The sequence below is a fragment of the Zingiber officinale genome, chromosome 9B (genome assembly GCF_018446385.1).
Source record: "Zingiber officinale cultivar Zhangliang chromosome 9B, Zo_v1.1, whole genome shotgun sequence".
NCBI classification, from domain to species: Eukaryota; Viridiplantae; Streptophyta; class Magnoliopsida; order Zingiberales; family Zingiberaceae; genus Zingiber; species Zingiber officinale.
This window is the reverse complement of record NC_056003.1, coordinates 57,583,325-57,611,044: the sequence shown is the minus strand read 5'-3', so window position 1 is coordinate 57,611,044 and position 27,720 is coordinate 57,583,325. Positions and strand designations below refer to the sequence as shown.

At 34.7% G+C, this 27,720-nt stretch overlaps 1 protein-coding gene across 2 annotated transcripts in view; it reads left to right on the top strand.

Moving 5' to 3' along the window:
* The window catches only part of LOC122022697 (probable phosphoinositide phosphatase SAC9), a 106,752-nt gene that overhangs the window by 23,092 nt on the left and 55,940 nt on the right, over positions 1–27,720 (top strand). For both annotated transcript variants that reach the window (XM_042580765.1, XM_042580766.1), the window contains exons 5-7: positions 3,729–3,836; positions 3,927–4,097; positions 16,113–16,346. In XM_042580765.1, the coding sequence (XP_042436699.1) occupies positions 3,729–3,836; positions 3,927–4,097; positions 16,113–16,346 (513 nt within the window). The remainder of the gene's footprint in view (positions 1–3,728; positions 3,837–3,926; positions 4,098–16,112; positions 16,347–27,720) is intronic.

Below are 27,720 nucleotides of genomic sequence, written 5' to 3'. Positions count from 1 at the left end.
ATTTTGAGAGACATTTAAGATTGTTTGAACACATAGGTAGGTGTCCAAAAAATGACCTAGGTGATGTGAGATTATGACAAATATACACATTAATTGAGGAAGGAAGAGATCAAAGAAGATTTGATTAGTAATGATAAAACTGGATAAAATTCTTTAAAGATAGACGAGGATATAATAGGGGATTGAGTTGAATAGCACCACCGACTTCAGTTAATGGGATAAAGACTTTAGTTGTTGTTATTGTTGTTAACATAGTAATAGACTATATGTGGTTATGGATCTTTCTTCACTATTGGGCTTGATTCCCTAATATATCCTAAACCAAATCCTACTTGAGGTACATAAATGCTAATTATATTATTACTTTCTTTTGCTACCATTATCTTGAGAGTTACAATCCTATCTGCACTTTCTAATTACTCTTTGTCCTTTAATGAAATATCTATAACAATAGCTACTCCATTTCTTATTTTATTATTTCTTATTTATTATAACTTAATATCTGATCTCTTTATCATCTTTGTCTTTTTCTCCTACTTATTTTATCTCTTATTAGCATAAAACATTAACTCTTCTTCCGGTCATCATATCTACTATCTTTATTGCTTTGCATTGAGCATTCTTAATTTCTTATATTTCATATTCTAAATCTAAGATAATCATGTTCCTATAATGTCGGCCTTTACCCAACTTAGGGTGTTCTTATCTAACCTAGAGTGTCTTTATCCAACCTAGAGTGTCTTTATCCAACATAGAGTGTGAAAACTCTTGTGTATTTAATACTATATCTAAGTTCTCATGAAAATGGAGATGTAACAGTCTTTGCTAAGATGTTTAAGTCGGATCCTGCACCTTCTGAGTAACAACTTTGTATTAGTACAATAGTTTGATATATTTGTACATAACCTTGTATTAGCTGGCAACCTAATGCAACTCTCCTTTATCCGTCCTTATTGAGTGCTAGCACAACATGCTGTGAAAATGTACCATTCTAATTGGAAGTCGAAACCACATGTCTTGGATAATTATTTGATTTGGGTGTTGGAGAACCATGGGGTTGACTTTATAAAGGTGTTGACGACACTTGTTTTGGTACTAGTAAGATGACATGTTATGTACTTACTAAATTTATTCTAATTATTTGTATAAATTTTAATTCAAGTTAATGATTTATCATTTTTTTCGAAAGAGAAATATATTTATTTCTTTTATCTAACGACTTTAAGTTGCTTATTGAAAACTTATATAAAATCAAATATATCATAGAAATTATCTTTCTAAAACAAAAAACATATAGAGTATGCATCTAAGAATTATTATATATCTATAGTAATGTATACATTATATCAATAAGTTAAAACCATTTTAGTATTGTTTCTTTACTATACAATATGAACATTCTTAAACTAGATTGTAATTTATAAATATTTTTAAAATTAAGAAATTTAATTAAATTACCAGAATAATTTAAAATTGTGACAATTTAAATTCACTATACATTTATAATATGGGATGTAACGAGCGGACCTAGGGGATGACATGGCGGTCAAAGTCAAGATGACGTGACTATCAAAGTCAAGGGAAGAGAACGTTCCCCACCTGGTTTGGTTGTTTGCCCCTCGCTAAGGCTCTCAGATATAGCCTGACCGGATTACAAGCCATCCGAGTTTAAGGCCAGTCGGCTGGAATGTCTGGCCCAACTCAGAGCCGAGTAGTCATAGGTTTGGTCGCGGGAAAGACCAAACTCCTTACTCTGTACGAGCCTCTCTGCACACGCCCGGCCGACCCTATTACTGGTTGCCCCTACGAGTTTTCACATGACTATGCTTGTGTATCCGTTCGGTCATAGAATTGGACGGGTTTATACGCATGGCCAGACAAAAGACCGACCGGGTCTAAGGTACTTAGCTTCATATTGTCTCCCAAAATGGATTTCCAGCACGCGTAGTTTATCATATGGCTTCTCGAACGAATTTCCAGTACATCCAATGCATCATTCTATTTTCTGAATGGATTTCTAATAGCATTCAGTACATAACAAAGCAGCTTAATGCGAGGACAGACTTATAGGTGGCCGACCTTATGGGTCGGTCGGGATATACTCAGCCTACAACATGAGTTGATAATCCTAGCAACCTGTCAGAATAACAATCACGTTTCAGAGAATATTATGCTAAAACCTTTTTCAAGTATTATTGTGTCTCTCATTAGTCGACCATTTATGAGAGCATATTCTTTTAGCGGTCTCAGTAATGACCTAAGCTATAAACGACAAAAGAGATATACATATGGGTGAATGGAAGATTCCTCAAACAATTATTGCACATTGCCTAGGTTGTACACTTTTCATTATCCAACAACCTCTGACATTCTTAGCCACCATTACGGAGGTTATGAGAAGTGGTATATAAAGGGGTCCTCTCTGCAAGGTACGTTCTCTGAACATATGAAGTTTACTCTCGCGCGCACGTGCTTTAATGTTCTTCATTCACCCGTTCGATACTGACTTGAGTGTCGGAGGGCCTTCGCCATGGACTCCCCTCTGGTTTCTGGGTGTTGACGTTTTGTTGGCTTGTCTCCATGTGCGCAAGATCGAAGGAAGGTCTCTCCTTGGAGTAACAAGTTTTCTCCTTGTCAACAATCAAGTCATCGCGGTCAGCATGCCATCTCTTTAGTTTTTAAACAGGATCAACTTATATAAATGTACATAAGCAATTTCCATAATCATTAAACACCAAATTTGAGACAATTTAAAGCAGAAGACCAATCTTGAATGCAGGTCCTCATACTCAATATTTCTACAATAAAACTTAAAATTTGAGATTATACCTTACTATAACTTAATAGACATTAAATTTCTCACAAGAAAATATCAAAATATGAATTCACACATAAATATAAAATCACTCACTTTACCAATTAAATATTAATAGAAATAATTTTTTAATTAATATACACATATTTCAAAAGAAAAAGTACTGAAAACGTGCCAACGTGACATAATACATTTTGAAACCGTATCATCCTGACCAAAACTTAACACACCTCGAATTTAAAACCTTGTATGGTACTGAACTTATGATCAAAAGTGGTTTTTTGAACCTTGGTTCCACTATATTATTTATAATACTTATTATTAAATATATGATATTTGATGAAGCATAAACTGATCTTTCAATTTGATATGGATACTGGTTTTGACAACCATGGGTGACTAAGAGGTGATGAATGTGGAAATTGAGTAGTGAAAGAGAAAGGAGACAAGACTGTAAATATCATTTTTATGATGTTAGATACTGACTAATTTTGACAACCTACACTAACAAAAGATGAAATGTGGAAACTGAGAAGTGAGAGAGAGGAGACAACACTACAAATGTCTTGTTTTTTAGGAACGACTTGATATGTAGGTTGTGTTGGAGTGATGGTTTATTGTCAGGTCTATTAGCTAAAACATATTTGAGTTGAATGTTACGGTGTCAAGACATAAGTAAATGAGTTGGGGAAAACCAATAATCTTACCTTTTTGCTATGTAGTATTTCCAAATCCTTTTATGTTTTGTCTCTATAGGATTGCCCCTGATTTTGGCTATAACTTATATTTCTATAAAATGCGGTTGTTGAAACAGAGTGATAAAAGGTCAGTCAAACAAGGCCTTAGAATTAGTATATTTTGTTAACAATTTTCTTCTGAACATGAAAATCTTTTTTTTAATGGTGTCATTCAGGTATTATCACGGCCCTTTGGATGTTTCTTGAAACCCGTTCCAAGTATTGTACCAACGACTGATAATGGTTCAAATCTCCTCAATTTTAAGAAAAAAAATCAAGTTTGGGTATGTATTTTTTCTGTATAAAATGTCAATTCAACTATTACTTTGTAAACTTGCAGTTTTAATAAGATTAAATGACTTATGTTTTTTCAGGTGTGTCCACCAGCTGCAGATGTTGTCGAAGTGTTTATTTATCTCGCAGAACCCGGTCACATTTGTGAGATTCTTCTAACAATATCACATGGTGCAGATGATTCATCTTATCCTGCCACTCTAGATGTTAGGACCGGATGTAGCTTAGATAGTCTAAACCTTGTTCTTGAGGTTTGCTTTCTCATCAATATGTTAGTTAATTCAAATATCTCTATTTCGTAGAAGTATTTGGGTCTGATATTTTTTTTCCGTCATATGCTTTAATGGGTGCGACTATTAAATAATCTATTATATTTTAGCTTTCAACCATGGTTATTATATTTTGTGTTGTCCACTAGCATGATAAGTACTGATTCCTACTTTGGCTACAGATTAAAGATTCGCTAATGTCTTACATGCCCAGTATAGACCACCTAAACCTGAGTAACATTTTAAAGCTGCCATTTCCGTGATTATTGATTTTGGTCAACCACCTGTAAAACTATGTCCTTTATCTGTATTTATATATAAAGCGGAGACCTGCATGTGTGTCTCAGAGAGATAGGCTAGCTGATTTTAGTAAATTAGCTTCTTTTCCTATCACCCCTTATCCTTCTTTTCGTCAGTCAATAGATATTGCATGGTATCCTACAATAGACATTGATCAATATTGACGGCAGTATACTCCAAGTGAGTGCATGTTCCAATAAAGGATTATATATATATATACAAAATAATTGGGATTAAAATAGTGTGCAGGTTGAGTAGCTAAGCAATCTTCTTTGATTCATTTTATCCCGACTTTTATCTTCAATCCCTTTTCTTTTTTGTTTCATTTGAAGGGCAACAATAACTCTCTGAATGTTTTTCAATATAATAAACAACGTTTAAACATTTCCAGGTTATCTGTTATTCCTTTGAAAGAATGCATTGCATGGTCTGACTGTGCACTTGTAATAATGAAGAAAATTATAAAAGTATATAGTAGCCACGCAAGAGGATAAGAAAGCAAGGAATAAAGTGTAACGACCCGCCTTCTACTGACTAGGCTGTAAGGCCGATCGCTACATTATGCTGTGCTAAATTACTATTGCGGAAATCTGGATTGATTTAAAATTTTACTAAACTGATTACTGTAAAATCTGAACTTAATATTCTAGGTGTACCTAGGAGTTGTACACATGCTAGGGAAGATAATCTATGCCTCTCGGATGTCCTGCTAGCTGTAATCAGGCATTCCAATTGATCCATGAATCGATTGGGCTGTCGGATCGATCCAGTGATCGATCCAGCTTGATACTGGCATGGAGAAAAGTTCTGGATCGGTCGGCTGACCGATCCACAAGCCATCTCTCTTCTGTATGGAGCTGGATCGGTCTACCGACCAATCCAGGAGTACACTGATCGGTCGGTAGACCGATCCAGTGGCTCAATGATCGGTCGGCTGACCGATCAGTGAGCTTTGTACTTCTCTGTTCGCATATGGATCGGTCGGCTGACCGATCCATAAACTCTCTGTTCGCGAACCGATCCAGTGACACTACCCCATTTCTGATCGATCCGTAGATCGATCTGGGTTTCTGATTTCACACCGAAACTCTGATTTCAGCACTAGTTCGTGCCAAAACCTCACACAACAATTATACAATGCATGGAAAACATTCTAATATCCACTAACTAGCATTCTAACATGACATAGTGCAAGGTTTATTAATTCATAGCATTTAAACCACTAGAAATGCATAAAAGTGTCTTAAGAAAAGAAACTAAGTTCTTAATTTGCTAAACTTCCTAAGGATCTTCATTCCAGGTTCCTGCCACACACACCATCTCTGCATTGACCTCCAGCTTCCTCTGCTAGTCCATCTTCCCTTTACCTTTATCTGCAGTATAAGGGAAAATAGTATCTGTAAGCTTTAAGCTTAGTAAGAAACCAACTACCTCACTAAAACATGCAACGATGCAAACATGTTTTTAAAGAATGCTATTTAAAAACATGCACTGAATTTGTTAAAGCATGGCATACTGAAGTTACATGGCATAAATACTGAAACATGGCATGCATAATAAAATCTAAGCATGGAGCTATCTCATGGTATCAAGTAGGAGAACTAAACTGAAACTAAAACTGAGCTAAAACTGAGCTTAAACTATATTCACATAACTAGGTTACGAATTTGAAAGCTATTATCATAATAAGTGAAAATAGTAATCATGCTGCTGTTTGAGCCCGGCAATTGTACTTGCTATGCGCGCATCCCTAGCTAGACCCGGGTTTGCAAGTCCCGCATTTAGTAGGGTTTACTAGGTTATCTGAACCTAGGGACGACTGTGGGAGCCCAACCCAATGGACATCTGGTCCAGTACAGTGCCACTGAAAATAAAATACTGAATATAGCTACTAATTGTCTATTTTGCTGTTTCTAGGTTATCTGAACCTAGAGCTAGGTTATCTAAACCTAGAGGCGACTGTGGGAGCCCACCCATTGGACCGTAGTCCCATGTAAGCTGAAACTAGACTAATATACTGATTTAAATGCTACTAATGCATTTAACTGAGCTGTTAAAAATACCTGAGGTAGTATTTAGCTACACTAATCATTTTGTCGAACACTTGGTGTGCTCCAACTCTCCCCTCTAATAGGGAGACCACCTCTAGGCACCCGACAACGTCTAGAGCCTCCAACTGAAGGACAACAACGTGTCTGGCCCATCTAGAGGTGCTCAACTAGATCCCTAATCTGCGAGGAGGGTTTAAACACACCCTGGGTGCCGAAAAATCTGCATATAGCTAAACTAAAGGCATGCAATCAAACGAAAGCTACTTATACTGCAGGTGAGGGGTTTCTTACCTCGTGCGCTAGTTTTCTTACGAATCTAGTCGCTAGTTTTCCGGTGGGGACGATCTTCTCGACGATCCTCTCGCGTCTACGTGTTCTTCTCGTAGAGGGGAACGTCCTAGTGTCGGAGTCGTCGCCGGAAGGTGCTCCTAGAGCCCTTAGGGAAGGAACCCTAGGTTGTTCTTGTGGTTGGCGCCGAGAGAAGGAGAGGAGAAGGGGAGTCGGCGATGAGGGTTGGAGAGGAGGAGAAGTTGCCGAACCAAACAAAAATAAACCAAACCCCACTTAAAATTCCTATTTATTTTAAGTGGGTACTTTGGCCCAACTCTAATATAAATTAAATCGTTTCCCTTTCCTTTCAGCACGGCCCTGCTGGGTTCATCTGGTTATTAAGGCTAACTAAAAGTTATCGGATCCGAGAGGTCCCGGGTTCGATTCCCGCCTAAGCTATTTTGCGGTTCTAATTATTTTTGCTACTTCCGCTATTCTAAAAATTCCGGAAAAATATCTAAAAATTCCAGAAAAATCATAGAATATTTCTAATGCAGTTTTGAGAATTTTTGGGCGTTACATAAAGTCAACAATAAAGGCCAAGAAAGTAGTGAGTGAAGCGAAGAATAAAGTTTTCGAACGCTTGTATCAACAACTTGATACAAAAGAAGTGGAAAGGGGCATCTATACAATAACTAAAGGGAGAGAGAGAAAAACTAAAAATCTTATTCAAATAAGTTGCATGAAAGATGAATTGAGTACTAATGAAGGATGAGAAAATAAAAGAGCGATAAAAGAAAATTTTCAATAACTTTTTAATGAAATTTTAGGTAACCAACTTAGTTTGAGAAACTTAAATAGGTCATGAAAATTTAAATTTTTATAAGAAAATTCAGACTTCAGAAGTAAAATAGGTGTTAAATAGGATGCACAATGGGAAAACGATTAGATAGGATGATATTCTAATAGAGATATGGAAGTGTCTTCGGAAGCAGTGTATTAAATGACTTACGAAGTTATTTAATCTAATATTGAAAATAAAGAAAATATCTAATTAGTGTAGGGTAAGTACTCTACTCCCGTGTATCAAAACAAAGAAGATATATATAATTGTTCAAATTATAAGGGCATTAAGCTAATGATCTATACTTTGAAACTTTAGGAAATAGTGATAGAAAAAAAGATTAATGAAGGAGATTAAGTAACCTAAAATCAATTTGGATTCATGCTTGAAAGGACGACAATAGAAGTTAGACATATGATAAAAGAAGTAAGATTTACATATGATATTTATTATGATAGAATCTCAGGGAAAATTACGTGAAGAATTGTAGAAAAGAAAAGTGTTAGCGTAGCATATTTAGATACAATTAGGATTACATCAAGGATCAACCCTAAGTCCATATATTTTATTACTAAATATGGATGAACTCCCTGAATACAGTATACGTTGTTTGTAGATGACATTGTTTTGGTTGATGAGACCCGTGAAGGAGTAAATTCTAAGTTCGAATTGTGGAGGGAAATAATGGAAGTAAAAGGTTATAGGGTTAGTAGAGTAAAGATAAAATACGTAAAATTTAAATTCATAGTATTAGATGTAGCAAGACAATTGTTAAGTTAGGAGATTGATGAGTTATCTGTAATCGTGTTCTTTAAGTATTTATGATCGTTTTTGCAAAAGGATGGAGGGGTTGATATAGATTTTACATAGGATACAAGTAGAAATGGTTGAAATTGAGGAGGGTGTGCTCTTTGTGTTCCTAAGATGTCTCTAAAGCTCAAAGGAAAGTTTTTTCAAAATGATGATTAGACTAATTATGTTATATGGAGCTGAATGTCGGGTTATAAATTGAGCACACAAGCATAAGATGAGAGTAGATGAAGATGTTGAATGTGCAGACATATGAAGATGGATGGTATAAGAAATAAGAATATTAGAGAGAAAGTCGAGATTGCACTTAACGAGGAAAACTTGTGTTTAAGATAATATGGACTTATATTTAAGCGACCAAGAAATGCCCTAGTTTCGACCATGCAAATACACACGTTAATTGAGGAAGAGGGACACTAAAGAAGACTTTATTAACAACGATATAGATGATGTTATAGTAGGGAATTAAGCCCAATGACATAAAAGGATCCATATAGTCAACTCTACTTAGTGAGATAGAGATTTAGTTGTTGCAAACACTCAGCTACAAAAATAAATATAGACTTGGATAAACCACACTACCAAGTCTCTTTTAGTAGTTAGGTGCTCTTATAAAATGTTGGTTTATACTTTTAAAACAGAAAGAGAATCCATTTCACATAAAATAATCTGCTTACTTATAGGTATTTATATAAAGGAGGGAAAGAGGATTCTATAATTATGGTATGCCTATCAATCATTAATTACAAGTAATTTTAATCCCTATAATCAAGCTAATTTAAATCAATCATGATCCCTACATTAAGGGAATCTTTGGAAGTATTCTACACTTCCCCTCAAGCTGGAGCATATATGTCAATCATATTTAACTTGTCATAAAGTTCTGAAAACTATTTTCCTCTTAATGCTTTAATGAACACATCGACAACTTGGTTGGATGATGATGTGAATGGAGTGACAATTTTATGATTCATTATACACTTACGAATAAAGTGACAATCAATCTCAATGTGTTTAGACATCTCATGAAAAGCTGGGTTACTTGCAATGTGAATAGCTACTTGGTTATCACATTACATTGGCAGTGTTCATTATAGGTGAACCCTAATTCTTCAAGCAAATTCTTCAGCCATAACATCTAGCCACGTCTTTATACTCAGCTTCGACAGTCGACCTAGCAATAACAGTTTGTTTCTTACTTCGCCATGTTACTATATTTCCCCTATATAAGTGTAATATTAAGAAGTGGACTGTCTGTCGGTCTTAGATCTAGCATAGTCGACATTAGAATAAGCTTCGATCTTTTGGTCCCCATTTCTCTTAAATGGCAACTCTTTTCCTAGAGGTTTCTTAATGTATGTAAGAATCTTGATAGCGGCATCCCAGTGAACTTGCTTCGGTTTATCCATAAAACGACCGACTATTCTAATTGGAAAGGAGATGTTAGATCTCGTAACTATTAAGTATATGAGTTTTCCAATAAGCTATCTACATTTTGTCTTATCCTTAAAGAACTCTCCAGTATCATCCCAAACACTCGAATTGATATCTATAGGTGTATCAGCCGACTTTGTTCCAAGCAATTCAGCTTCTTTGAATAAATCTGTAACATACTTCCATTGGCATAATGAAACTCCAGATTTGGTGTGAGCAATTTAAATTCTTAAGAAATACTTAGGACATCCCATATCCCTCGTCACAAAGTATTACTGCAAATACTTCTTAGTTTCGTCCATCCCACCTATATCACTGCCGGATATTAGGATGTCATCAACATAAACAATAAGAACTATAATCCTATTCGTGCTATGTTATACAAATACAAAATGATCCGATTTACACTGTTTAAAGTTAACAATATTGATTATATTACTAAATTTATCAAACTAGATTCTGGGATATTGTTTAAGACCATAAATAGTCTTTTTAAGTCAGCAAACCATAGTAGCATTCTCCCCCTAAAAACATATCCGGGAGGTTGCTCCATAAACACGGTCTCATGCAAATCACCATAAAGAAAAGCATTCTTCACATCTAGTTGATACATTGACGAAGATTGATTAACAACCAAGGAGAATAGAACTCTAATAGAATTCATCCGAGCAAGAGAGAATGTCTCAAAGTAATCAACATAAGTCTGGGTAAATCCTTTGGCCACTAGACGAGCTTTATATCGATCAATAGTATCGTCAGCTTTAAATTTTAGAGTAAATATCCAATGATAGATAACAATATTAACAACAGGTGGTGCAACCACTACCTCCTAAGTACCATGAGAGATAAGGCAAATATTTTCTCATCCATTGCTGTTCGCCAAACCGAGTGTTGATAAGCCTCAGAGTAGGAAGTTGGAACTTCTGTAGATGATAGAGAAACAACATAAGCACGAAACTCAAGACCAAGGTAATCAAATGCGATATGATTAAACAAAGGATGAGTAGTGCAAGACTGAATACCTTGACGAAGAGTAATAGGTATATCAATATCGGAAGGGTGAGGAGTATCAGGAGCTACATCTACATGAAGAGGAGGTGAGGGACATGAATCTAGTTCTGGCCGAGCACGCCTCATGTACACCTACAATGGTCTAGGAGATGGAGCATCTGTAGTGGGAGACATGGATGGTGGCATCGGTAATGGACGAGATGCTAATGTATTATGTGACTGATAGAAGGGGGGGAGGGGAGTATGGGTGGGACTAAAAAAGCGTAACATCAACACAGGTGTAACTACGTTTTGTGAGTGGGTCAAGACAATATCCTTTTTGTGTGCGAGAATATCCAAGCAGGATGCATGTAATAGAGCAAGGAGAGGATGAATACAAGAGAAGGGGATACCCCCAAGTAACACCGTAGACGACATCCTATTTATGAGAAAACAAGCTGTGAGAACAGCATCACCCTACAAAAACTTAGGAACATGCATGTGACAAAGAAGAGTACGAGCTACGTCTAAAATATGACGGTGTTTGCGTTTAACAACTCTATTTTGTTGGGAAGTGTATGAACAAGAGGTTTGATTAATTATGCCATGAGAATCACAAAATGTAGACACTGTTGAACTCAAGTCCATTATTAGTACGAAGAATGTGCAAGGCAACCGTATATTGAGTTTTGATTTCATTATAAAATGATGTTAACATCTCAGGAACCTGCCTCCTATTTTTGAGTAAATATAACCATGTTATGCGAGAATAATAATCAACAAAGTATAAAAATGCTAAAAACCTACTCAAGACTCAACTCTACTAGGTCCCTAAACATCACAATGAACAAGTTCAAATGCAAAAGAATTACGTTTATCAACTTTAGAAGGAAAAGAAGTACGATGTTGTTTGTCGAACTCAATTGTAAATCAGTAGATGGAACGGGAACTAAACTTTTGAGAGCAGAAGAAGATAGGTGACCTAGACGACAATGCCACTAATAAGAAGACAGTTGTTGTGAGTGCCTGGTCCTGTAACCGAATTCAGATAGTATGGACCATCACTCTCATGTCCTCCACCAATCATCCTCTTTGTGTGCAGGTCCAAAAAAATACAATAGGATGAATAAAAAGATACATCACAATTGTGAGCTTTTATTAGCTGGCTTATGGATAGTAAATTAACAAGAAATTTAGGTACAAAGAGAATATTATCAAGAGCGATATTTATAGTGGGCCTGACAATACCTCTTCCCGTAATCAGAGAATAGGTGTCATTAAGGGACAGGAAATAAAGATGAGAAAATAAAAGAGGAAGAGAAAATAAACTTGTTTCCAGTAATATGAGCAGACACATCAGAATCCAACATCCAAGACTTATCACAAGACACAACAAATACACTTGGAGAGGATGAGGCAGCAGTGGCAAAGGGAATGCTAGCAGAAGAGTGAAACAATTTCTCATAATTAGTACAAGGAATAGAGATCATATCATCATGACCACCCGTGTCTGGTGATGGAGTTGATAGTTCGGTAGATGTATTACTAGCCCAATCAGGTTTACTAAACTTCGTCCAACACTTCTCAGAGGTATGGTTGAAACGACCATGAACACATGAATGACTACTTCCATGATCATGATCACGACTACTATGACGACCCTGAAAGAACCTACGACCAAGGAATCAAATGTCGTTCCGTGCCGCCCGACACGAACGGTTTTTACCATTCCGCCGGGCGGCCGAAACCGACGCAGGAGACGAGGACGTCTTGAGGAGTCGCGGACGCCTCCGGCGGCGCAGGAGGAGACGCGGGATGTCTCCGGCGGCGAAGGAGGAGACGCGGGATGTCTCCGGCGGCGCTGGAGAAGTCGCGAGACGCCTCCGGCAGTCTCGCGAAGCCTTCGGCATCGAAGGCAGGTGTCGAGCGAAGTCTTCTGCGGCGCCGAACGCGTCGCCGGACGACCCTTCCGGCGCCGCCGGACGCGTCCGGCAACCCTTCCGGCGTCGCCGGACGACCCTTCCGGCGCCGCCGGACGCGTCCGGCAACCCTTCCGGCGACGCTTCCGGCGCTGCCGGACGCCCCCCGCAGCGATCGTGGTGAGCGATCGTGGGTTCGCTATCGCCCTTTTTTTTCTTTTTTTTTCTTTTCTGATAAATAATTATTTTATTTAATTAATTTAAACAATTCCTAAGTACTGGTGATATTTCGAACAGACTTTTATAAATCCTAATGAAAATATCCTAATAAAATATATAAAAAATATATTTAAAATTAAAATAAATTCAATAAATTTTATTAATTAATATTCTGATTTTTTAATGTTTTAAATTTCATTTAAAAATTTCTACTATATTTTTTTAATATTTTGTATTATTTTAAATTTCATTTAAAATTTTTTAAAAATTCTTTAAAATTCTAAATTTTTTTTAAAAATCTAATAAATAATATTTATATTCTGATATTTTTTTTTAATTTTATATTTTGTTTTATTTTATATATATTTTTTATTTTATATTTTTTTTTACTTGATATTTTTTACTATTTAAAATATATATTATTTAATAAATAAATAAATAAATAAATAGTTAATTTATTTAATTATTATTATATATAAAGTAATATCTTATATTAATTTTTATACTTATTACTATAGATAGATCCATTTAATTCGAATTATTGATCTATCAATTTTATTTAAATAAAATTATTTTTAATTATTTTTTCTAACATTGTTAAATTGTTCAATAATTGAAAATTTATACAAAATCAATATACAATTTATTTTTATATATAGACCATAATTATATTTATCTTATAATTATTATATATAAATAAAAAAAATACCGAAACTATATCGGCATGACACGATACGATACCGAAACTGTATCGTTCCGGTCTGAAACCGAAACCTCGGCACGGGTCGAAATTTTAAACCTTGCCTACGACCACGAGCAGCCATAGCCAAAGTGTCGGAAGATGTGAAAAATTGATGTCGCGACGACCCGTGGTCACATGAAGAACCCGAGATAGAGCATTTGATAACGTGGGAATGCCATCACTTGCTAACAGACTATCTTGAATTAGTAGTAGAGTAGAATCCAAACCGGATAGGAACTTCGCAACCAAGAATTCCTCCCACTGATTCTTTTTAATTTGTGTCACAAGAGAGGATGGTATAACAGAATTTCATCGGCAACTCCCTTAAAAGTAGAAAATAATTACTAACAAATTGACCATCCGGGAAGAGTTTTTCATATAATTCGAAAACACGAGAAACGTTCTTGTCATTCGAATACATGCCCCGTGAGGCATCCCACATCTCCTTGGTAGTTTTCACGAATATAACATTTGTGCTCACGGACTCCATGTTACTGAGAAGGCAAGCCATAACAAAACAGACGTTTGAAACCCAATCTGAATATTTCGGATCTTTAGGGTTAGGAGGGCTGGACAAAATATGTTCCTTCATCTTGTAAGATCCCATTAATAGTTCACACTAGAGATAGTTGGTTCCATTCAATTTAATAGTGATAGTCAAATTAAGTTTAGAATATGAAGACTTCATCGTAAGAGGAAATCAGAGGCAGAACCTGAGTAGTAGCATATTAGGACAACTCTGGTTGATCCTCTCCTTCAGCGATCCAGCAGTACGTGAGATCCTCGTTGTAGCAACATGAGGCAGCAACAATAAGGCAGTAGCAACCGGAGGTAGCAGCGTTGATCCGGTGGCAGCAGCAGAAGGCAGCGGCAGCAACAATAGACGGTGGTGGCAGTAGGCGGTGGCAGTAGCAAGAGGCAAATAGTAGTGGCAGCAGAAAAAAAAATTAAGTCAGAGAAAGAGAACCTGCTCTGATACAATATAAAGAGAAAGAGATAATCCATTTCACATAAAATAATCTGCTTACATGTATGTATTTATATACATAAGAAAGGAAAAAGAATCATGTAATTATGGTATACCTATCAATCATTAATTACAATCAATCTTAATTCCTATAATTAAGCTAATCTAAATCAATGATCCCTACAATTAAGGGAATCTTTGGAAGCATTCAACAATACTTTTCACTTTTTAGTATTTATTTGTAATATTATAATAGTCATTATTTTAAGTCTTTACACAACAATTATTTCACTGTGGGTTCACATTTTACTTTTAACTCTACCATTCTCAACTACTAGTTCGGTTGAGGGATTAACACAAGCCATTTTTTAATAGATATTGTGCTAGTTTAACCATATACTAAAAGATACAACTAAACATGTAATTTGGAAGGTAAAAAATTTAAAGATATGTATCCAATGAAGACTAACCAAACTATCATTTTTATCCCCAATTAATCCCCACATATCATTTTAAAGATATGTATCAAATGAAGAGTAACCAGAGTATCATTTTAGTAATTGTAGCTCTTGTCGAAGGCAAAAGCTTGAGCTGAGCTTGCGACAAAGGTGGAAGGCTTGAATTGAGTTTGGGATGAAGGTGGAAAGATCATGACAAAGGGGAGGCCTCAAAGAACTCATTTGCTAGAGTATAGAGGTCTTGGGAGTTTCTCGCTTGCCGGTTGGTGGGTGGGATGTAAAATTTTGCTCATGTCAATTGAGACAACTTGAGATTCAAAACAGGGACTTGTGCCTCATTATAAGGCCTAATCTTTGTTTTAATTGATCTTCAGTGTTAATAAAATTTGGTTCTCTCTCTATTGAGGCGTCGATTGTTCTCCCATTGTGTTACCATGAAGTAGCCTATCGCGCTTCAAATTAGCATACAATTGAACCTAGAAACTCCTAAAGCAATATCTACACTCTCTGGTTCGGTTACCCAAAATGACTATGATTTACCCTTATATAACTCGATACCCAAATTAACCTCTAAAAATCATCACAATGTCACATTGAATCTGAATTTGACTTGCGTTTTGGTTTATATTATTTAGTTTTCTCATTTCGTAAGATCATAGATAGCTCTGGTTTGATGCTCACATAAGGAATTGAGCATAAATTGTTTTCATTTTTCTATCTTTTATTGTGTTTTATTTTTGGATTCATTTTTCATCTTTTTCCATGGTTTTTTCAACTTCTGAAATATGACTCCATATTCCAGACGTATACTATTACTTGACATTTGTGAATTATGTAGATAATTGACATGATTACACTTTTCTTTAGGATATTGCTTGTTTCTTTCCAGATTTTTTTTCTTTGCTAATTCATTTCATGCCTTTTTATTCTCTTGGGAAAGTTAAATAGTTTGGTTTACTTTCAGAGCTGTTTACTTTTGGTTATATTCTGCAGGGTGCATGCATCCCCCAATGTGCAGTTGCAACTAACTTGTTGATACCATTAATTGGAAAAGTTAATTCGGAGGATTTATCAGTCACTGGAAAGAACTCACCTTCCCAAGAAGGTTCCTATCTTCCTTTTTTGTTTGATTTTGAAGAATCGGAAGGAGAATTAGACTTTCTAACACGCATTGTTGCACTTACTTTCTATCCATCCACTCCTGGAAAGCCTGTTACACTTGGTGAGGTACAATACTAAAATTTACAGAGTCAACTGTTTTGAGAAAATATAAAATGTTTGTTGATTTCAATAGGTTTAGCATAATACCAAACTTTAGAGAGTCAATTTTTTCTTTGAGAAAATAGAAAATGTTTATTGATTTCAAGAGGCTTAGCAACATTAGACAACATATACCAGTAAAGATACAACAATTTTTTGTCCATCTCTGTACTTCTATTTTTATTAACATGGTCTGCATCAAAGAATTTTTAAACCATTAGATTATATCTACTGTATATTCGATGTTCTTTTAATTAAAGTCTAATTTGTTCTCAGGAAAATTGTTCTTGGTTTACTGGTGGTTGGACCCATCAATTTGTTGTTATGTGTTTTTCACCCTTACCATCCAAAAATACCATTGTTAACAATAATTATTGAGTTCAAAAGTCTAAAATGGATAAAATATGAATGAGATAAGAGAATGCAAATGTTGTTTTCTTGCTCCATTAACTTTTATCAATAACTAGTGTAACTTTTAAATATTTATTCACCAAACCTCATTCCTTCTGTACATATAATTAGGCAAAAATTATGTGAGAATCACATTGACATGGTAGAGTAACTTTTCTGTTAGGAGTTTATATACTAATACCTTATTAGGAAGAACCCTATTAATATGATAACAATTTTCTGCATCATAATTCATAAGTAGTCTTCTTCATAGAAGAAATTAAATTTGATGTGAATTTTGTGTATGGTACTTGTCAAGATTGGACTTACTATGGTATGGCATCTCCTTGAAGTGAAATCAACACCAAGTGCATCCGTGAACAAGGGTCGATGAGGTGGGATCATCCTTAGAAAAAGAAGGTAGGGCAGCCCCATTTTGAAGATGAATGCTATGGGCAAAGTTTTGTGCGATTGAGTTTGCTTGGCATGCTTCCAAGCATGCCATGAATTTAATCTAGTGGCACACATTTAATCCTCTTTTCCTAGACTTTATTTATTTCAAAAATTCTAATAAAGTCGATAGACAGGCTTAAATTTTGATGAATAGAGTTAAATATATTATACACTAAGGTTTGAAAACTTGAGTCGTGTCTGTGTTTAACTGGAACGATATTGTTTCGGTATCATGCTGACATTCTGATGTATAATGCAGTGGTAAATTGGAGGTGGAAGGAGGAAATAAATGAAGAAAAGAATGAAAAAAATTAAATTCAATGATTTATTTCCATTTATAATGCTATGATTTTGACATTATCTTGTATGAAGATAAACTATAAAAAGGAAATAACATTATTTAAATTTTAACATATGAAAGGGTGTTGAATATTAATATGAAATGATACTCGTCAATATGATTGATATAATAATACAAGAGACATTCTCTTGGTATTGAGTAGTATGAGTTTTGGTTATTTATTAAAACGATAGATTTCGACTGTTCGTCTAGTACGGTATGAGATTTGAAACCGTGTAATCAACATCTAAAATAATGAAAAGAATATCTAACTATTTGTTATATAGTTATTTTAGCCAATTCCACTATGTGAGATAAAGTTTGGTTGTTGTTGTATTTATTATATATTTACTTAAATGTAATTATACTTGTTTATTGATTTACTACATTTAACTGTAAAGTATTTAATACTTGTTAACTTAAATTTAAGATTTACCACAATTCATATAGATATAAAATCTTATTTATAATTTTATTTTCACTTAATTAAATACAAACAATGCTGACTTTGTATAGCCTAAAAAAACACATAATTTAATTGTCATTTTAGATTTACTTATGACTTTGTTTAGCCTAAGTAATATAAATTGTGACTTATAACACATAATTAACATTTTAACTTAGTATTATTGATGATAATTATAACATGAACATAAACCCTAATTAATTGTAGCTTTTTAATTTAAAAATTGATATTGACATTAAACTGAAGTTAATCTTAAAGAATTAAGATGAAAATATATTAACAATTAATATTTTACTGATAATTTGCATAATAAATATAAATTTAGAAATTACAATTAATATTATAATATAATGACTATTTTTAACTTATGGATATATGGTTATGACTTGTAAGTTAATTATTACATAATTTAAATAAACTTAAACCATAATTATTTATTTTTTAAGGTAATTAGTATTTACCTTAAAAAAAAAATCTATAAGATGAAGCCCACTTCAACCCCTTCTCCTTTTGCCAATATTCCCAACTCGCGTGCTCACGTGCTGTGAAGAAGGAAGGCCACACCTAGGGTGCCAACTCTGTACGTCTTCTAGTTCACGGCCTACTGATTTGACATATGCTCTCTAGGATAATTATTGCATATATGTTTTTTGCCGATCAACCTTGGTCTTCTCGATTCTGATATCAAATGAGATAACATCAGTATTAGGGATGACAATTTTCTCTAAACCTGATGGAGGATCCGATATCCGACCCCAATGGAGGAGGGTATGAAGGGATTTTTTGAACCCGATTAAATAATCATATAAATTGGTATGGCTATTCGGGTATAGAAGTGGGTCTAGTAGAATCCTATCCACACTCGATCCGAATACTACGACAACAACCAAGTCTTATCCTACTAGGTGGGGTCGGCTATATGGATCTTTTTACGCCATTGGACTCTATCTCCTACTATATCATCATCTATAATTAAATTAATTTTATCTTATTTTATTGTTGTTAACCAAGTCTTTTTTGATCTTCTCCATTTGATATGCGTGTTTGTCATAGTTTCACATCGCTTAACTAGAGTATTTGTTGGTCGTCTAAGTACATGCTTAAATAATATATATAAGGCACAATTCTGGTTATGATATTTGAAAATCAACACTATTCTGGTGGTGTTAAATTTTTATTTATTCAGTTTAATCAAATTTAGAATTTTAAAATCGAAATCGAACCGAATGACTCGAAATAACTTAATCGAATTTTTAAATTTGGTAGGTTCGATTGGTTAATTCAGTTTAACCGAACTTTTGTTCTCACCCTTAATAGAGGATATCTGATTCTTTGATGGATATGGGTATGAGTATGAGGATGAATATCCGATCTTCGATGTGTATGGGGATGAGGATAAAAGTTAAATACTCGATAAAGATGGAGATGAGGATGGGGATGGAAGATATGGAATCTGATCCAAATCCGATTCATTGTCATCCCTAATTAGTACAAATAGGTTTTGGTCGACATGGGGGGAGACTGCTACACATCATTGTTGGTGACCAAAAAATCATGAGATTTTAAATGTTTGGTGGGTAGGTTTCGCTTGTGCCTACTAAAAAATTCGTGACATTTTAAATGTTTGATTATGGAACTTTGCTTGATACAAGATCCTTTAGTAATATGTGAATGTAAACTTTATGATCAACATTATGGTGTTCTTACATTTTGTTTGATAATACTTGTTGAGTAAACACACATTGTTAGGATCAAAAGAATTAAGATATCTCCACAATGATATGATATTGTCCACTTTGGACATAAGCCCTCATAGTTTTATTTTTGGGCTCTACCTAAAAGGTCTCATACCAATGGAGATATCTTTCCCTAAGTCTATGATCCTTTCCATGTGTTTTCAATGTGGGACTTTATTTGCAACCCAACAATCCCCCCTCAAACGAAAGACCGTCCCCTCAAGCCTATCCGCTTGATGTCATTTGATCCTTGACCCACCAGGACTTTCCTGCCCCTCGGTCCAATCGACCTACTAGGATTTCCTTACCTACTAGGACTTCTTTGCCTGGTGTTTTGGTTATCTTGATCTAGACATAGGAGCCCCCACTTCCTTTATTAGATGTCAATATTCCGCCCATATGGCTGGATTGGATCATAACTCTTGTGCACAGTCGACGGTTAGTCCTTCTGGCAGTCCGGGCTCTGATACCAATTGTTAGGACCAAAAGAATTAAGATATCTTCACAATAGTATGATATTGTCCACTTTGGGCCTAAGCCCTTATGGTTTTATTTTTGGGCATACCCAAAAGACCTCATACCAATGAAATATCTTTTTCTTTTAAGTCTAGGATCCTTTCTATGTGTTTTCAATGTAAGATTTTGTTTATAACCATTGCAACCCAACACACATAATTCCTTTACTCTGATATGTCTTACGTCTTGGCTTCCTTTTGGGTCTTGGAAATATGCCTTGTGATAATATTAGGGCTAGTTGAATGGTTATTGGTACACAATGAGTTTGATGTTGTAGGATTCACTCATTTTTTTGGGTGAGGTTGTATGTTGTTTGGATAGAGAGAATGTTAGAGCCCAATGGTTCATTTCTTAACATGCTAGCTATAGATACACACTAATCCAAGGACCTGAAAAACTGGGATCATCCTCGTAGGAAGTTGGGAGGGTTTCTCCTTTTGAGGTAAAATATTATGAGATCTTGGTGTAGATTTGTTGTTAACCTTGTATGTTTTAACACAAACCAAATGCATTAACTAAGCATTGATGTGATTTTGGTACACTATTAGGATTTTAAAAACAAGGTATCAAATGACTTACAAAGTTATTTAACTTGATATTAAAAATAAAAAAATATTTGATTAATGGAGAATAAGTACTCTAGTTCTCTTATATAATAACAAAAGAGATGTACAAAATTGTGCAAACTATAAGAGTATTAAATTAATGAGTCAAACTATAAAACATTAGGAAAGAATAATAGAAAAAAGATTAAGGAAGGTGACCACAGTGACCGAAAATTAATTTGGATTCATATTTAAAAGGTCGATAATGGAAGCTATATATCTTTTCAGGCAACTAATTGAAGAATATGGGGAACAAAATACGATCTACACATGGTAAACTAGAAAAAGCTTATGATAGAGTTCGGAGAATTAAAAAAAAAAGGTGTTAGCGTAGTTAAAGATATGTATGAGGATATAACGATAAGAGTGAAGATGTCAGGTGGATTAATTAAAACATTCCCCATAAAAATAAAGTTACATCAAGGATCAACTTTAAGTCCGTATATTTTTATACTAGTGTTTTCAATAGAGGTGAATAGTGTGCTATTGCGCGCTACGATCAACGAACGCTGCAGAGTGTTCGCTGATTAGCGATTGTCCCGAATAACCCATGCTATTTGGGACAATAGAATCGATAGTGCACATAGCGTGCACTATCGTGGCCTAGCGGCCCATAGCGGGCGCTATAGTTGATTACAAAATAGTTAGGGTAGAGGCAGAGATGAGCAGAATCATGACCTTCGAGAAGGTAGGGCAGAGGCGATTAGCGACCGGCGACCGACGAGCGGTAATGAGGGATGGCGACTGGAGGATAGGTTTTCTCCTTCCTTTTCGGTTTTCTTCGTTTGTTTTTTCCTTTTCGTTTTCCATTTCCCGAAGGAGAAAAAGCAATCGTGATTTCCTTGCCATGGATCGATCACTGGATCGATCCAGAATCAACCTAGATGCCTTGGAATGATTCTTATTTTTTTTTCTGATTTTTTTCTAATTAATTAATTATTTGCTTTGATTTATTTATTTTTATTTTTTTTAGGATTTTGATTGTATATTTAGAATTTGCAATGTCTACGAATTTGCTAGAAAAAGATAAAAAAGATATTAGTTGGAAGTATTGTTATCAAACAAAGGGGGAAAAATCTGTTCGGTGCAAATTTTGCCATCGTATATCGAATGGAGGGATTACTCACTTAAAGGAATATTTAACCCAAACTCATAAAGGGGTTGCACCTTGTGTTAGTGTTTCGGATGTTAGTGTTCCGGATGATATTAAGCAAGAAATTAGAGAATCACTTGACAAAATTAGAGCATCTAAAAGCAAACAAATTGAATTATTATGAGAGATTGGTGAGGGTCCCAGAGTATGAGTACACAATCATCAAAAGTTGGAAGTGTAGGGAAAAATTCAATTGGATGTTTCGGTAGTGGTGAATCAAAAGGTAAAGGTACTCTTCATGGGTTTATTAGTTTGGAACCTAGACAAACAACCCTAAATTCGGCATACAAAAAAGATTTGCTTATTGATGTGAAGCGTAGAGTTGGTCGTTTTATTTATTCTGCCGCACTTCAATTTAATGTTGTGAATGATCCTTATTGGTTGTCTATGGTTGAGGGTATTGCGGAATATGGAAGAGGGTTCAAGTCTCCTTCAATGGAAGAGTTAAGAACTTGGATACTTAAGACTGAGGTTGATGACATCAACTTAATATATGAGGAGCATAAAAAGGCATGGAAAAAATATGGATGCACTATTATGTCCAATGGTTGGACGGATGGGAAGAATAGAAGTTTGATCAATTTTTTGGTGACTAGTCTCGCCGGCTCTTTTCTTTTTGAAATCTATTAATGCATCAGCTTCTATTAAAAATGGGATATTGATCTTTAAATATCTTGATGATGTTGTTGATGAGGTGGGAGAGGAAAATGTGATTCAAATTGTCACGGATAATGCTTCGAATTGCATTAAGACGGGGAAAAAAGTTATAAAGACTAGACACGGAATTTGGTGGACACATTGTGCAGCGCATTGCATTGATCTAATATTGCAAGATATTGCAAAGTTGAAGATTTTTTCTGATACAATTGAGCATGCTAAGATGGTTTTGAAGTTCCTTTATGGCTATGAGACTATACTTTCTTTGATGAGAAAGTATACAAACGGTAAAAAAATTCTTCGTCTTGCTGTTACTCACTTTGCTACTTCATTTTTGACTCTTCAGAGTATGTATAAGGTTAAAAGACCACTTATTCAATGTTTGCTTCCGAAGATTGGGTTAGTTCACCACTATCTCAAACAACTTAGGGGAAGGTTGCGAAGAGAATTGTTGTTAATGATCCCAACTCTTGGCCACATTTGCATTGTGTGTTAAGAGTGTTGTTCCTCTTGTAAGTGTGTTAAGGGAAGTTGATTCGGAGGAGAGATCGACCATGAGATATATTTATGAACTTATAGATAAGGCAAAAGAGACAATAAAATTTAATTGTAGAGGAGTTGATAGAAAATAGAAGCGCATTTGGAAAAAAATTAATTCATGATGGACTCCACAACTTCATCATCCTCTACATGCAGCCGGGTGCTATTTGAACTCGTAATTGCATTATGAAGATAGGTTTTCTGATTGTGATGAAGTTAGAGATGGATTATATGCTTGCATGGTTAAGATGTTGTCTTCTGATCGTCTTAAAGAGAACATCCAATTGGACTTGTATAACAAAGCTGAAGGAGAATTTGGAACTCCAATAGCAAAACAAACAAAATGTTGTGGACTCCGGGTAAAATTTACTTCTTGTAACTGTTCTTGTAATAAAATTATACTAGCATTCGTATTTTAAAATTAGATATACATTCTTATAATTTTTTTTATGTTATTAGCCTCGTGGTGGGAACGTTTTGGAAGTAAGACACCGGAGCTTACTACGTTTGCAATTCGAGTGCTTGGTATCACTTGTAGTTCTTCGGAATGTGAAAGAAATTGGAGTACTTTTGAATTGGTAAATATTCTAAGTTTCTAACTCTGCTTGAATTTTAATTGTTTTATAATTTTCATATCATTGTTTAATTCTTTTTTATATGTTTTCTTCTTTATAATATTAGATTTATACAAAAAGAGAAATAGCCTTGAACATGCGAGGTTGAATGCGTTGATGTTTGTGAAATATAACTTCAAGCTTAGGGAGAGAAGCATTAGGAGGAGAGACAAGATTAATTCCATTGTAGTTGATGAAATTGATTCGGATGATAAATGGATAATTGAGAAAGAAGGTCCTGTTCTCCCCGTAACTACTAAATGGCTTGAAGATGATAAATTATTTGAAAGTGATCCTATTGTGAGTGTGCCGTCGGCTATCTTTGAAAGTCTTTTCGACTTAGATAAGCGAGTCGAAGATGTTGAGGATATAGTTAAAGTTCCTCCTACGAATTCAAAAAAAAAAGTTGTTGAAAATTCAAGTAAGCATATCCAAATTATTTACTTATATCTACTTCACCTATAAATGATTCTTAAATGTCGTAACTCTTATATAATAGTTGGAAGCAAAGACAAACAAGCAAGGTTGAGTCCTGTTGATGTGGAAGATAATTATCTTGATGTTGAAAATTATGATGGAGTAATTCTAACAACTTTTGATAGTGGAAATTTTCCAACCATAGATACTATTGATGATGATAGTGATATAGAGTTGGATAATACTGATTATTTTCAAGTTATGTTGTGTTAATTATAAGACTTTTAAAATTGTTGTTCTTGGATATTTTGACATGTAATGAATTATTATGATTAATTTTAGGTTATGTTATTTTTATTTTACTTATATAAATATGTTTTATTTTTTAAAATTTAAAAATTGATGTGCACAAAAAGTTTGCGTTATACGCTTCGCTATTTACGCTACACGATGACAAGACAAAAACGCTATGAACCAACGCTACGTGGTTTAAAATACTGTTTTACACTAATCATGGACAAACTCATTGGAGACATCCAAGATACAGTATCGTGGTGCATATTGTTTGCAAATGATATTGTTTTGTTAGATGATACATGTGAAGAAGTAAATGTTAAACTTGAATCTTGGTGGGAAAAAGCAAAAGGTTTTAGGCTTAGTAGAATAAAGACAGGTTATCTGGAATTTTAGTTTAGCAATATTAGACGTAATAAGATAATTGTTAAGATTAGAGATGACGAGTTATCTCAAACTGAGAGTTATAAGTATTTAGGTTCATTTTTATAAAAGGATGGAAGAATTGAGAGCATTGGGTGTTCTATGTGATTATAAAGTACAAAACGACGGTTAGATCTGCTATATTATATGGAGTTGAATGTTGGGCTATGACTCGAGCACATGACCATAATATGAGAATTACAGAGATGAGAGTATTTGAGAGAAAGTGAGGTTCATTTTACTCTCTCAGAGTTTCCCTCAATAGATGCAACCTCAACCTTAGAAAGTCAGGTTACATCTATTGAGGGAAACTTCGAGAAATACATTTAAGATAGTATGTATATGTACTTATACGATTAATAAATACTCGCGATGTGAAATTATGACAAATATACACATCAAATGAGGAAGAAAAAAAAACTTGGTTAGCAATAATAAAACAAGATAAAATTTATTTAAATATAGATGATGATACAGTAAGGGATAGAACTTAATGATGTAGAAGGATTCATATAGCCAACCCTATCTAGTGGGATAAGATTTGGTTGTTGTATTAGGATTTTGCTACTTGGATAAACATTGTTAGTATTGATTCTCACATTGGTGTGTTCAATGATTTTGGTTCAAGGACCATTGGGGATTATTATTGGGAAAATTAGGGTTCTTGTTAATTTGGTAGTCCACTTTACCTATACTTATTATCTACTATTTTAACTTCACAATTTACATCCTATAATATGAATTATTTACAATTAGGCCCCTAACAATCCTTATTAAGCTAGTTCAAGAATATTACAGATTTGAGTTGTTACAGATATTGGATTGTTGGAGTCCTTACAAATTTGGTCAGTCGACAAGGTAGCAATTTCATTTGCACAAGTGATAGTCAATCACTAGGTACTTTGCACTCTCATGGAACATTAGATTAACGACAAATGACCTTGATACTAAAATAAAAGTCTTTGTTATAGCATTTTAAAGGTAGGCTGTCCAAATGATGGTAACATAGAACCTTGAGAAACTATGTAACCACTCTAATTGTAAATAAGATGAGGTGAAGAATTCTCAATGATTTTCTATGTGCCTTGTCTTCTAAACCGAATAATTGTTCAGCTAAATTTTCAAACCAAGCCTTTAGATTGTAAGATTAAAAGATGTTAATCATGAGCATTTTTCTTTATGATCATCTTCGTCATTTGAGGTTGTAAGGCTTGATTTTTCCTCATTTGATCTTAGTGTGAATTCATCGCTTGAAGTTGTTCAAGGCTCATGATCCAAGGATTTAAAAATGAAGACGGTCTCTCTTCACTATTTTTCATGTTATCCACAATTAAGTCATGATTCTCACTATCTTCTCCCTCGACTAGTGGCTCCTTGGATTCATAAACTTGGACCTCTTTAACTTGTAATTCTTTCTATTTCTTGTCTTCAATCAATTCAACATTTTGAGCTTCTTGTGTTTGCAATTGTTTTTCGTGAAGGTCGGCTAGCTTGTTCTAGACATCCTTTTCATTCAAGCACTCTCTAATCTTATTCAAAACTTTATTGGGAAATTCACCATTTATAGTATCTTTAGCCCTCTCATTGACTTCCAACCTTTCAATCTATTCACTTGTCCACTTTTATTTCTTTAGGATTTTCCTTTCTTATCTTTTGGAGCTTTAAAGTTTTCAACCATCACCATTCACACCTCAAAATTAGTGTTTAAAAAGTAATCCAATTTTATCTTCCAAATGTTAAAATTTACTATATTCCAAAGGTGAGTGCTAGATGCCGACCATCACTCACAGCTAGTTAATCCTTTAAAATAGAGTCAACTCTTGTACCATTTGTAAAGATTAAAAATGTTGAAATTCAAACTAGGCAACTTGTTATTTTATCCCTATTTTGAAGGAATTTATTTTGTAATTTATTTCCTACATGGATTATAATTAGCTCATACTTATCACATCCCTAATTTTAAGTTATTTATCTTTGTATATAAGCAGGATATCCTATGAGACATAGTATTTTTTTTTTGTCAAACTACATGGTATTAGAGAAGAAACCCTAGTCGAAAAAACCCTAGCCGTAAAAACCCTAGCGGTTGGTTCTTCTTTCGACTGCAAGACGAAGTCGCACGATTGCTGGTTCTTAGCAACAATGTCGACCTCCATTCCGACGCCATTGACAACAAATAGAGCAATCGACTTCCAGATGTGATAGGATCATGACCGACTCTGATTTTTCAGTGCAAGACATGACAAGAATTTCCTCTCCTGTGTCATGCCTTCTCTAGAAGGCCGTCTCCTTCCCATCACCACACACAAATTTAATGGCCACAATTATCTTCAATTGTCCGAATCTATGATGATGTTCGTGAGTGGAATGGGCAAAGATGACTATCTAACTACTTTATTCTAGAATCAAATTCTAAAATTCTAGAGTACCGCATTTGGAGGGCTGAGAATAACTTAGTGATGTCATGGCTGATCAACTCGATGGAGGAGATTAGCGGAAATTTTTTGCTATGTTCCTTTGCCAGTGATATTTGGGAGGCTGTCCCAAAAACCTACTCAAGCCATGACAACACTATAGAGTTATTTCATGTGGAAAGCACTATGCAAAGTCTCCAACAAGGGAAGTCCATAATGACAGCTTACTACAACTCACTTAATTGGTATTGGCAACAACTAGACATGTTTGAAACTCCCTAATGGAAGTGCACAGAGGACAGAAATTGCTATGGAAGATTGTG